The sequence below is a fragment of the Natrix helvetica genome (assembly GCF_964273705.1).
Source record: "Natrix helvetica genome assembly, chromosome: 9".
In the NCBI taxonomy this organism is placed as follows: domain Eukaryota; kingdom Metazoa; phylum Chordata; class Lepidosauria; order Squamata; family Natricidae; genus Natrix; species Natrix helvetica.
This window is the reverse complement of record NC_138560.1, coordinates 2,288,776-2,301,820: the sequence shown is the minus strand read 5'-3', so window position 1 is coordinate 2,301,820 and position 13,045 is coordinate 2,288,776. Positions and strand designations below refer to the sequence as shown.

The 13,045-nt window shown below is 46.7% G+C and overlaps 1 protein-coding gene across 1 annotated transcript in view; it reads left to right on the top strand.

The window, feature by feature from the left end:
- Nucleotides 1-13,045, top strand: part of ACTN4 (actinin alpha 4) — a gene marked incomplete at its 3' end in the record, with an annotated part of 84,154 nt that overhangs the window by 46,698 nt on the left and 24,411 nt on the right. Inside the window, exons 3-7 of the mRNA XM_081961650.1 lie at nt 1,580-1,699; nt 4,489-4,575; nt 6,826-6,913; nt 8,792-8,870; nt 10,424-10,505. Of these exons, the coding sequence (XP_081817776.1) occupies nt 1,580-1,699; nt 4,489-4,575; nt 6,826-6,913; nt 8,792-8,870; nt 10,424-10,505 (456 nt within the window). The remainder of the gene's footprint in view (nt 1-1,579; nt 1,700-4,488; nt 4,576-6,825; nt 6,914-8,791; nt 8,871-10,423; nt 10,506-13,045) is intronic.

Genomic DNA, 13,045 nt, shown 5'->3' with positions numbered 1-13,045 from the left:
TAGATAGATAGATAGATAGATAGATAGATAGATAGATAGATAGATAGATAGATAGATAGATAGATGATAGATAGATAGATAGATGATAGATGATAGATAGATAGATAGATAGATAGATAGATAGATAGATAGATAGATAGATAGATAGATAGATAGATAGATGATAGATAGATGATAGATAGATGATAGATAGATAGATAGATAGATAGATAGATAGATAGATAGATAGATAGATAGATAGATAGATGATAAATTAGATAGAGAGAATGGATAGATAGAGAATGATAGATACATAGAGATAGAGATAGATAGAATGATATAGATAGAATGATAGATATAGATAGAATGATAGATAGATTAGACGGAGAGATAGAGAGATAGAATGGATAGATAATGATAGATACATAGAGAGAGAGAGAGAATGATAAGAGATAGAATGATAGATGATTGATTGATTAGATAGGGATACATAGAGAGATAAAGAGAATGGATAGATAGAAAATGATAGATACATAGAGATAGAGAGAAAGAGAGAGAGAGAGAGAGAGAGAGAGAGAGAGAGAGAGAGAATGAGAGATAGATTAGATAGGGACATATAGATAGATAGATAGTTTGGCCTCATTTTGATTTTTGCAGGACGGTTCAAATTATGCTGAAAAATATGTGAATTGGGGTGGTGGTGGAGTTGTGCGTCATATGTCAACAGTTGTATCATCGACCCCGAGCTACAAATGTTCTTTTCTATTGCAATTGTACAGAGAGAGAAAACAATATAATTAAAGGGATACGCTTTGGGGTGAAAAATTTCTGTTCATCCATCCGCTGGGACTCCTTTCTTCCCCAAAAGGCATGCAGAGACTGGGGTGACACTTTAAGGAAAAGAGCCATTCAAAAAGAGAGAGAGAGAGAGAGAGAGATGCAGAGGGAGGAGGAAATGAATTGTATGTTGTTTTAGAAATACAGCCAGAAGGTTGACAAGCGAAACAGATGGCTTTGTCTCTCTCCCTCTCATTGTTTATAGACTTTTACCAATATGGCAGGATGCAAATTTATGATAATCCCAGAGAGCTAGCGCTATTCCTCTACTTACGACTACAATTGGGAGCAGAGTTTCCGTTGCTAAGCCAGGCTGTTGTTAAGTGAATTTTGCCCGATGTTACAACCTCTTTTTACCACTGTTGTTAAGCGAATCACTGCAGTTTTTCAGCGAGTCACGTGGTCATTAAGCGAATCCAGCTTTTCCTTGGCTTGTCCGAACCAGCTGCGAAATTTGCAGATTGCAGTTACAGGATCCAGGATGCGGCGGTTGTCATAATTACATCCTGGTTTGCCAAGCGGTGAAATCTTGGTCACGTGACTGTGGGAATGTTGCGGCGATCGTAAGTGGGAGGAACATATGTATGTCACTTTTTCCCAGTGCCATTGGAATATTGAACAGTTCACTTAACAAACGTCTCACTTAGCAGCAGGAATTGTGGCCGTAAGTCAAGGACTACACGTGCTCCCATTCCGATTCTCGGTTAAGTTTGTTTTCGGAATCTTCTTAACATCCCACCTCCTCTTTATGTATTGATTTCAGGAGAACGGTTACCGAAGCCGGAAAGAGGGAAAATGAGAGTACATAAAATCAACAACGTCAACAAAGCTTTGGATTTCATTGCCAGCAAAGGAGTCAAGTTGGTGTCCATAGGAGCCGAAGGTGAGATGGCCGGCCTGTGAGTGCAATGTTTAAAAAGAGTTTTGCGCTGGTAATCTGCCCCCCAATTTACCGCAGACTGTCCTAAAGTGGGACTTTTCTAACCTTGGAACGCTTCCTAATCAAGGGGCAAAGGTCTGGTGATGGGGAAATTAGCTGCCTTCAAAACGAACTCTGCTTTTAAAAAAAAAAACCTTTATATTTGGGGGAAGGGTACTCATTTGCCTTTAAAGTCCAGACCCCTTCCTTGCTCATCTCCATCCTGGCAGGGTTAAGCTAAGAACAGGGTGGGCTGCTGATTGGATCCCCCACCCTTCTCCGTAGATCACGGGTGTCAAACTCGATTTCATTGAGGTTCGACATCAGCGTTGTGCTTGATCTTGGGGGGGGGGCAGGGGGGCGTGGCCAGCTTGACGTCACTCATGTCGGAGGTGCCTGTGGTGGCCCAAACACTCCGCCAGCGAAAACGGGCTCCCGAGCTCCATTTTGGACTGCGACAGCCTCCTGCAACCGTCTGCCAGTGAAAATGGAGCTCGGGAGGCCTGTGTGCTGCCCTCCCGAGCTCCGTTTTTGCTGGGAGAGGCACCGTGGGCTGCTCCTTCGCTATTTCCAGGCCGGCCCCATGGGCCAGATCTAAGCACCCGGCGAGCCTTGATTTTGACACACCTGCCGTAGATTTTCACATCTGTACCTCTGATGAGGAAAATACACATAGCTGCTGAGCTGAGCGCCAACAACAACAAAAAAAAAACCCGGGCTGGAAATTGCAAATCTGTCTTTCCATTCCGGCTCCCGACTTTTGCTGCTCGTTCTGCTCTGCTCTGTCCCCAGTCTGGTTTTCCCTTCGTTTCTCCTGATCCACTTCCAGGGTACGCTGTGTTTTTCCTGCGGCTCTTTGCAGACTTTGCTGGGACCACAAACACAGCAGGTTTCCTTAGGACAGACATTCTTCGCGCAGCTTGGCGCTGCCTGGGCTGGGCCTGAGATGAAGACTGGGTCTTCCCCCCTCCCTCCCTCCCTCCCTCCCCCATGCTGTTTGAATGAGGGCCAAACATTGTGCTGCAGCCTCAGTTTCCCCACTCGGGGGGGGGGGGAATAAAAATGATCTCTTATGGGTTGTGAAAGAAGGCTGAGAGCAGAATTATGTTGTTGCTTATTAGATTTGCAAGTGATAAAAGAAAAAAGACGAGGGAAAAGGAAGAATAAAAAGAACTCAGAAAGGTGATTTACCGGCATGGTAAAATTCCCCAATGGTATTTCCCAAAATGACACTCCTAAATATACACACACATACACACGTGGTGGCTCAGTAGCTAAGACACTGAGCTTGTCAATCAGAAAGGTTGGCAGTTTGACGGTTTGAATCCCTAGCGCCACATAACGGAGTGAGCTCCCATTCCTTGTCCCAGCTTCTGCCAACCTAGCAGTCCGAAAGCATGTAAAAATGCAAGTAGAAAAATAGGGACCACCTTTGGTGGGAAAGTAACGGCGTTCCGTGTGCCTTCAGCGTTGAGTCATGCCGGCCACATGACCACAGAGACGTCTTCGGACAGCGCTGGCTCTTTGGCTTTGAAACAGAGGTGACCACTGCCCCCCTAGAGTCGGGAACGACTAGCACATAAGTGCGAGGGGAAACCTTTACCTTTATAACCTATCCAGGTAAAGTTTTAAGTCCACATTGAAATTGGGTTATTATGCGGTCATTAACTATTAACGGCACTCCCCAAACTGCTGGCATGTTTCCTCTTCCCACTGGCTAGACTGGGCCGAAGCCGCATTAGGTAGACTGGGCCGAAGTGACATGGGCCAGCTCCTTACATTTTCCAGGATGGCCCCGTGGGCCGAATCCAACCACATCACGGGCTGGATCCAGCCTGCAGGCCTTGAGTTTGGCACCCCTGAGCTAACAATACATACGAGGAAATGCAATTTTTTCATTTGGTTGAGAGTATTGGTCTGTGCTTGTGGTGGATGTGCTTGAGAGAATCAGTCAGAGTTCTGGCTTCATGCCACCTGTGCTGGGAACCTGTAGGCCCGATTTTTACGGAATAGTAAACTTGCACAGGTACAATTGCGAGTATTCAGCCTTTACGCAGGTTGATTTCCTGGGCGACCGAGAAAGCATTGTTCCTGCTTGGTCACAATCGTACTGATAGTAACAGGCAGTTCCTTTGTTCTCGGGCATATCCTACTTCCGCCTGCATTCAGCCAGGGTGTGCACATACTCCAGTAGAAAGGTGTAGCAAGTAAAGAGTAAGGAAGGTGACCTTGATGGAAATGTTTCCACCTCTTTTGCTTCAGTAACAGTTCCTGCATATTTCCATCCGGATTGTCCCAGGTGTGCTTTTTCAAAAGGCAACTGGACTTTTATCTTTTTTCCTTGACGGCGTTTCGCTTCTCATCCAAGAAGCTTCTTCAGTTCTGAGCTGAACTGAACTGAACTGAAGAAGCTTCTTGGGTGGGAAGCGAAATGTCTTCAAGGAAAAACAAAAAAAAAGCCCAGTTGCCTTTCTCCCTTTGGGACAACCTGGGTGACTTGAGAATCTCCATAGACCAGGGGTGTCCAAACTTGGGAGCTTTAAGACTTGTGGACTTCAACTCCCAGAATTCCCCAGCCAGCCGAGCTGGCTGGGGAATTCTGGGAGTTGAAGTCCACAAGTCTTAAAGTTCCCAAGTTTGGACACCCCTGCCATAGACGCTTTCATCTGGATAATCTTCATTTTCTACAAAGTTGTGAATATGCCCCTGCTGAGACCCCTTGCTCAATCTCTTCCTACGATCTCTTTTTCCAGAAATTGTCGATGGCAATGCCAAGATGACTTTGGGCATGATCTGGACCATTATTCTCCGGTTTGCCATCCAGGATATTTCAGTGGAAGGTAAGAGGCCGATTTGGGCTTTACGAGATTGCTTTGCCCCTTTTCTCACGCCCTTCCCAAGTCAGCAGCCACAGCCTTCCGATTATCCCAGTGTTTTCCAAACTCGGACATTTTTTAGTGGACTTCAACTCCCAGAATTCCTCAGCCAGCATGCTTGATGAACTTCAAGATGGGTGGACTTCAACTCCCAGAATTCCTGGCTCTGCCATTCTTCCAAACATGGCAGCCTCAAGATGTGTGGACTTCAACTCCCAGAATTCCTGGCTCTGCCATTCTTCCAAACATGGCAGCCTCAAGATGTGTGGACTTCAACTCCCAGCATTCCTGGCTCTGCCATTCTTCCAAACATGGCAGCCTCAAGATGTGTGGACTTCAACTCCCAGAATTCCTGACTGAATTCTGGGAGTTGCTCAGCCAGGAATTCTGGGAGTTGAAGTCCACACATCTTGAGGTTCAAAGAACACCGATTTAAGCCACCTTTTCCTGGCTCGACCCCTTCCAGAGTGGTCAGGCGGGCCGAGATGGATGAGAAGGGTGGCCCAGCACATGTGGAGACGGCCTTTACTGGCATTTACTGTGTGTGAAAGGAAGAGATTTAAAATCCAAGGATGAAGCCTGGTGGTGATCCAGGATGCTGCTCACGCCTTTAGGAGTGTCTTTTTCTGCGCTTTTAGCTTCTCGCTAGATCAGTCCCCATAAATCTTTCAGGGCACAGATGCTCACTCAGCTGCAGTAACCGCGATCGATGTAGTTGAAACTTGGCCCTGCAAACTTCAGTGGCCTTAGAATGGCTTTCATTAAATGAGGGCTGCAAGAAAAATTGTAAAATGAGACTTAATCCTGTGACGACCCACTTAAAGACTGTCCTTGCAGGCTCAATTACAGTCGTAAGTTGAGGATGTACCTGTATCGTTCGTAGGCTTTACTCGATCTGGGGCGCAGAAGGTAGCAGAAAGTAGCTGGAAGGATGGAGCTTAATACACGAAATCCTTCCTTTTGTTCCCTCTTAGTTTTCCCCATCTGCTCTGCAAATCTCTCTCTCTCTCTCTCTCTCTCTCTCTCTCTCTCTCTCTCTCTCTTTCCCCCTATTCCTTGAATTCTACCCCCCCCCTTTTAAGTACCGTATTTTTCAGAGTATAAGACACACCTTTAAAAGAGCGCGGAAATGTTGGTGCGTCTTATACACTGAATACAGCCATTTTTTTGCCTCCCGAAGCGCCATCCCCGCATCCCATTTTTGTGAAAAACAGACTGTTTTTCACAAAAAAGGAGGCGTTTTTGCCTTCCCCCAGCAGCACTCTGCAGGCTTCAGCAGGGCTAGGGGAAGGCAAAAACGCCTCTGTTTTTGTGACAAAACAGCCCGTTTTCCACCCATTTTTCACAAAAACGGGGGCATTTTTGCCTTCTCCCAGCCCTGCTGAAGCCTGCAGAGTGCTCCTGGGGGCCGAGGAGGATAAAAACTTTTTTTTTCTTACCTCTTCGAAATCTTGGTGCGTCTTATACACCGGTGCGTCTTATAGTCCGAAAAATACGGTAGCTAGTTCTGTTCTGCAGCCAGCCAGCCAGCCAGCTGTGATTCGAATGCTGACTTGATTTGGCCTTCATCCTACAAAATACCTCCAAAGGCTGCCTCTCTTGTGCGCTCCCCCCTTCCCAATCTGGTTTCCATTCAGAGGTGGGGGGGTCCCAAGCCTTTCCCCCCCCCCAGCTGTTTGCAGACACGTGAAAGCCATTTTTTTGGAGAAGACATGTTCAGTTCTGTTTTTGGCCCCTGGTTTAGGTGGGATCTGTTTTATTTCTCTGGTTTCGTATTGTGTGTGTTTTAATCTCGTTACCCGTTGAGAGTCCGGGGATCGGGGCAGGAGTATAAATAGCGTGAAAGAGAAATAAAATATCCTCCTCTCGGGTGCAAGGCGTGCGTGTATCAAGCGGTTGTTCTTTGTGGACGGGAAGGTATCCCAAAGTGATTTATTTGGATTTAGCTTTATAGTTTTGGCTCCATCTCAGGTGTTTTTCAGCCTGGCCTGTTTTAAAGATGTGTGGACTTCAACTCCCAGAATTCCCCAGCCAGCTTTGCTGGCTGGGGAATTCTGGGAGTTGAAGTCCATGTATCTTAAAATGTGCTACTGTTGAAAAACATAGTTTAATTCTTTGTTGTCTGGACTTACAGTGTGATGTTGTAAACTCGCCCTTGTGGCAACACAAGCCGAACAACACCATTGTCTTATTTTTTTCTCTCTCTCTCTGCAGAGACTTCAGCCAAAGAAGGACTCTTATTGTGGTGCCAAAGGAAAACCGCTCCTTACAAGAACGTCAACGTGCAAAATTTCCACATCAGGTAACTCTCCTTCTTCTTCTCCTCCTTCTTTTCTTCTCCTCCTTCTCCTTCTTCCTCCTCTTCCCATTTCTCCTCCTCTTCTTCTTCTCCTCCTCTTCCTCCTTTTCTTTTTCTTCTTTTCTTCTCCTTTTCTTCTTCTTCTCCTTCCTCCTCCTCTTCCCGTTCCTCCTCCTCCTCCTCCTCCTCCTCCTCCTCCTCCTCCTCCTCCTCCTCCTCCTCCTCCTCTTCTTCTTCTTCTTCTTCTTCTTCTTCTTCTTCTTCTTCTTCTTCTTCTCATCTTCTTCTTCCTCCCCCTCCTCTTCCTTCTTTCTTTTTGGCCAACGCTTGCTTTTCTCTCTTTGAAATATGCAACCTGCCGTCTCATATCCGGAGAATTGGGCCTCTTTAAGAAAGCCTGCAAAACATTCACTTCTTGGCTTCGTGCTGCACCATGAAAGATTCTGCCAGCCAGGAAGCCAAGTTTTTTGGAAGCTTTCTGCTGGGACCTGAGTCTCAGGATTTGGAGAATCCAAGGAAGTTTGCGAACGGCGAAATTTCCCTTTTTTTCCACAAAAAGGCTTTTGTGTTGACAGCTGGCTTTAGCAAGGTTGTTCCGTCAGGCAAGTTGATGGATGCCGATCCAATGAAGCATCCGGTAGGGAAAAGGCCCCTCAGGCGTTGATCCTTCCATTGCAGAGCAAGGTTTAAGTGCAGCTTTTCACCCTCCCACCCCCTCAACTTAATTGACCCTGGTCGGGGATGGGCATTTGGCCGTTCTGGTCCTGATTTCAAAACTCGTGCAAGGGAACAATTTGGACTTACGGTAAGAGCTGTTTGCCCTTCCCTGGAGCTTGGGAAAAAGAGAAGGATTTCAGAAAAACAAAGAAAAGAGGGAAGGGAAGGAAATAGAGAAGAAGGAAAGGAAAGGAATAGAATGCGGGGGAAGGAAGAGAAGAATGTCCGAGAGAATACAGAGAGAACACAGCCCTGATCACTGACTCCTCAACCTCATGAAGTCCACCTATTTTTGCTCATCCTCCACAGCTTACTCCTGATACGTGCTACACTCAACAGCCACAGCGACCCCCACAAAAATGGCTGCCCAGCCCCAACCTCTGGAATAATTCCTCTCATGTTTTCACTTTCCATGATCCTCTGGAAGATTCACAATTTACATACTAGCCAGAGTCACTCCCAAACAGTGAGATATCTACCGTATTTTTCAGAGTATAAGATGCACCGGAGTATAAGACGCAGCAAGGTTTTGAAGAAGCAAATTTTTTTAATAAATTTTTTTTTGCATTCTGCAAACCTCCCCAAATGGCCCGTTTTTCATGAAAACGGGCCCGGTTTTTGTCAAAAAAATGGGCATGGATAGCTTTTATGAAGCTCCTGGGGGCTGGGGGAGCAAAATTGAGCAAAAAACGGCCCGTTTTCTGCTCATTTTTCCCTTCCTAGCCCCTAGGAGCACTCTGGAAGCCTCCTAAAGGCTCTGCACGGCCATTTTTGCGAAGGGGGTGGGGTTTCGGGTGGCAAACAATGCTGTATTCAATGTATAAGATGCACCCAGATTTTCAGCTTCTTTTTTGAGGAAAAAGGGTGCGTCTTATACTCTGAAAAATACAGTAGATGGTCTATACATTTCAGGACATAAATTCTCAAATCTGCTGCCATTTCGTCTTTTCATGGGACGTGTAAGCTATGTTATTGGAAGGGCCCCACACGTTTGACCTGAGCCTGTGTCGGAAAAGGCGCCTCCAGATCCCTTCCGATGTGAATCTCCTCCCGTTAAACTCGGCTGTCCCAACGGGACGCCCCGTTTTTGAGATGCCGCCTTTCAAAGACACCGTTGGCTTCTCAAGAGTCTTGACCCTCTCTTTTTATTTCCTTATTTTACAGTTGGAAAGACGGTCTTGCTTTTAACGCCTTGATCCACAGACACCGACCAGAACTCATCGAATATGACAAGCTTAGAAAGGTATTTGGGCGGGTTTGCCGTTTTACCTTCCGCTTCTTGGCTTTGAAATATTCTCCAATTTACCCTGGGTAAACCCGTTTTTTTTTCCCTGCAATTCCAGATGCAGTGGGTTGAGTGAGGCCTGGGAAACAAATCCCAATTCTGCAAAAAAATAATAAATAAAAAAATTCTGGGTTACTCTGGGCCCGTGAATAGCGAACCTATGGCACGCTTAGCCATATTCGCCGGCATGGCATTCCTTGCCAGCTGATTTTTTCACCCTCCCCAGGTTTCAGGAAAGCCTCCGGAGCCTAGAGAGGGAGAAAAACAGACCCAACGGGTCAACCGGAAGTCCGTGTGGGGGTCACTCATACATGTGTGGGGGGGTGTCACATGTGCAGGTGGGTGGGCACGCACATGCGCACGCACAGTTTTGGCACACCTTCAGAAGAAGGTTAGCCATCCCTGCTCTAGGCCACTGTTTCTCGGCTTTGGCCATTTTACGATGGGTGGACTTCAACTCCTAGAATTCTCCAGCCAGCAGTTGTCTTTCTATGGTCAGAAGTCAACCTTGGCCACTTTAAGGTGGCCGGACTTCAACTCCCAGAATCCCTAGCTAGCATTTGCTTTGCTGGCTGGGGAATTCTGGGAGTTGAAGTCCGCCCATCTTAAAGCGGCCACAGTTGAGAAACACTGCTCCTAGGGTAAGTCATCCTCTCCAACCGGAGCTTCTCGCCCAAGAAAAAGGAATTTGACCTTAATCGATCGCAAGATCAAGATTTTGTCCGTGATTGTGGACTAAAATATCCAGACCAAATAATGGGGGTCAGATCCAGGGATGGGCTGCTGGGGGTTTGCACGGGTTCGGGCAATCCTCTAGCTTGGATTCTGCCTAGTTTGGCAAACCCCCAAGTGCCACCCCTGGCTGGCCACGCCCACCCCGCCCCGTTCCTCCCAGGAGTCTCCACGCGGCCCATTCATCATGCCAGGTAAGTGCAGGGTCCTCATGGAGGCTCAGGGAGGGGGGGAGATAATGGAACTACTGGAGGCTCCGGAAATTTGGAAACGGAGCCTGGGGGAAGCAGTTTTCACCCTCGGGGAGGCTCAAAGCCTCTGGAACCCGGGGAGAGCGAAAAACACCCCCCTGTGGTGCAGGAGGCCGACTAGGCCACGCCTACCATAGCCACGCCCACCCAGCAACGGGGCAGCGAACCCGTTGCTGCAATTTTTGAAGGTCAGATCCCTGGTCAGATCCGGAGGGATTTGGAACTTCATCTGGTTTGTTCTAACTCGGAACAGGGTCCCCGTACCCATTAAAATGATACTAGAATCGATCATTTGTGGACGGTCAATCTTTAGAACAGGACTTTCAAAGATGCTTCGGTGCATTTTCCCATGGGAATAATTGTGTTTGGAAGCTTTAGAAAAGCCAAGAGTTTTGGATAGAAAATCGGGCACGGCTGGTGATTGTGAGAGCGGTGTGTGTGTGTGTGCACCTTTATCCTCTCCAGGTGAGCGATTTAGGGCAGCGCCACCAAATGTTAACCCTCACTGGCGATTTTCCTTTTCCGTAGGACGATCCGGTCACGAATCTGAACAACGCTTTTGAGGTCGCCGAGAAGTACCTTGACATTCCCAAGATGTTAGACGCAGAAGGTAAGAAAGAGGATGGTGCCTTAAAGTACCTTGGGGTCCCATTTTGTTCCCCAAGCCTACAAATCTTACAAGGCAGACGTCATAGCAGCGTTTCAGTGGAGCCAGCCGAGTGAACTTGGCGCTGGATATCAGTAGCGTTAGACTTCATGGAGCTTCACAGGGCAATTTACAGAATTAGCCTACGGGTAGCCCTCAACTTACGACCACAGTTGAGCCCAAAACTTTTGTTGTTAAGTGAGACATTTGTTAAAGTGAGTTTTGCCCCATTTTACAACCTTTCTGGCCACCGTTGTTAAGCGAAGCACATGGTTGTTAAGCAAGTCAGGGTTTCCCCTCCCATTGACTGCTTGTGAAGGTGGCTGGGAAGGTCATATGATCCCATCATAAATACACGCTGGCTGGTAAATGCCTAAATTTTGATCGTATGACGGAAATGCTTGGACGGTCATAAAAGTTCTGATAAGGCTTCCCGAGAGCATGAAGCAAACTCCTTGTCCCAACAAAAAAAAAACCTTTTATTTACTGTGAATTCTTCTCATTCACATCCAACAAGTCTTTCAAGGGAGGATTTACAGTCACAGACCTTCTCTGGCTTGGAGACGAACCAATGAAGCGAACTAAAGGTCTCCTGCAAGCTCCACTCCCCTTTTGCTCCTCTTTTATTTCCTCTGGGAGGGGCCGTTCATCACCCACCTCTGGCCTTCCTCCCAAGTCTCCCATTTCTGTGGAATCTGTTTCCTCATCTGAGCTGGCCTCAGTCTTGCAAACCTGATTTGCTGCTGGACGTCCGGATTAATTTTTTTTAGAAACAGCTATTTTAAAACAGGTTGAAGGACTTCAGTGGAATTCAAAAACAATTCCCAAGGCTTGCAAACAAAGAGATTTGCAATTATCTGAAGGAAGAATATGACTGGTAAACAAGTAATTTCCTAAAAATGTTTTGGAGTCATTTTAAAATCCCCCCCCCTTTTTTTTTACATCAACAGCCACACCCTCTCTCTTTTTAGTCAATGATTTGTATCGAATTTCATAGCAACAAAAAAACAATAATAGAAATGCAAATGCAAAAAAAAAATGTTAATTTGTATGGCCGCCTATCAGGTGCAAGCAACCAGGGCCAGATGTGAAAATAAAGTCTGTAACTTTATTGCCTATCACCTATATTACAAGAATCTCCCCGTATTGCTTGCCTTCCTCTGGGAAGAGCCAGTTAAGGTTTCATGGATCTTGGGGGACAAGTCAACCTTTGCGCTGTTTGCAGCTGTGCGTCGACTCCAAGTTAAGTTCCCACTTGACCCTTCCCTCCGTCCTAGCTGGCAGTTTCCCATCTTTGCCCATGTCACGGAAAGGGATCTTGCCGAAGGTTACAGAGCAACCCAGAAATTCCTGCCGCTGCGAGAAAGAATGCAAGGAATTGCCATTATATACAAGCCTTGCAGTCTTTCAGCAGGTTTTGAGTTATGGCAGGAAATGCGATACAAATCTTGGATAAGCGTCCCAGCTTGTTCGTTGGACAGGCAGCTCACATCCCGTGTCAGGCAGTAGCTTTTTCCCCAATTCCCTGGATTGTTGCCCGAAGTCCCTTGGTGATGATGTCTGGCTGCAAATGACATTAGTTTGGGAGATGAGTTGTATCTGATGTCTTTAATACTTCTTGTTCGCTTTGCAGACATCGTCAACACGGCCCGTCCTGATGAGAAGGCTATTATGACCTATGTCTCCAGCTTCTACCATGCCTTCTCTGGGGCGCAGAAGGTACCAGAGACGGACGGCGGGTTTTTTTCTCCCCATTAACCGCTTCTGTTCTTTCCAGAATCCGGGCTTCTTTTGACTTCCCTAGGAGAGGGGCGCTGCTTTGATCAACCTGGGGAACCCAGACCTCAGCTATTTCAGGGCAAGCCTTTACAAAGACCCAGTGCAGAATCTCTTTGGAGATTCTCCGTCCTCCAAGGCCACAGTCCTCCCAAAAGTGCTTTTTTTTCCCCAAGAGGCAAAACTGAACTTTCTGGTTTTTCTTTGAAGATGTGGTGCTTCTCACCTAAGAAGCTGAAGAAGCTTTTTGGATGAGAAGTGGAAGGTCTCCAGAGAAAAACCAGAAAGTCCAGATTTGCCTCTTGGGGGAAAAAAAAATCACCTTGGGGACACCCAATGCAGGAAAGAAAAATGGGCTGTTTTTTTTCAAAACTCAGCATAAATCCCTTTGGGGAGAAAGTGGAAAATGAGACTGTCATGGATGGAGGCTACCTTAGGAGAAGGAGAGGCAATGTTAAGAGGCTTTACGACAGGAAGGCCTGGACTCTCCAAACAAACAAACTCCAAAACTCCCATCGAAATTCATCCTTCCCCCCCCCCCCCCAAAGACGTCAATAAGAGCAGAAGTTGATGAAGCCCACGGTCACAAGTTCTCGCTAAGGAGGTGACTTCACGTAGCAAATGTGGACTTCAACTCCCAGAACAGGAAGTAGGCCAACATCTTTTTAGGCCTGAAAGTTGAAGGGTCTGTTTGAGGAGTCAAGGATGAAATTAAATTCCTTTTGAGA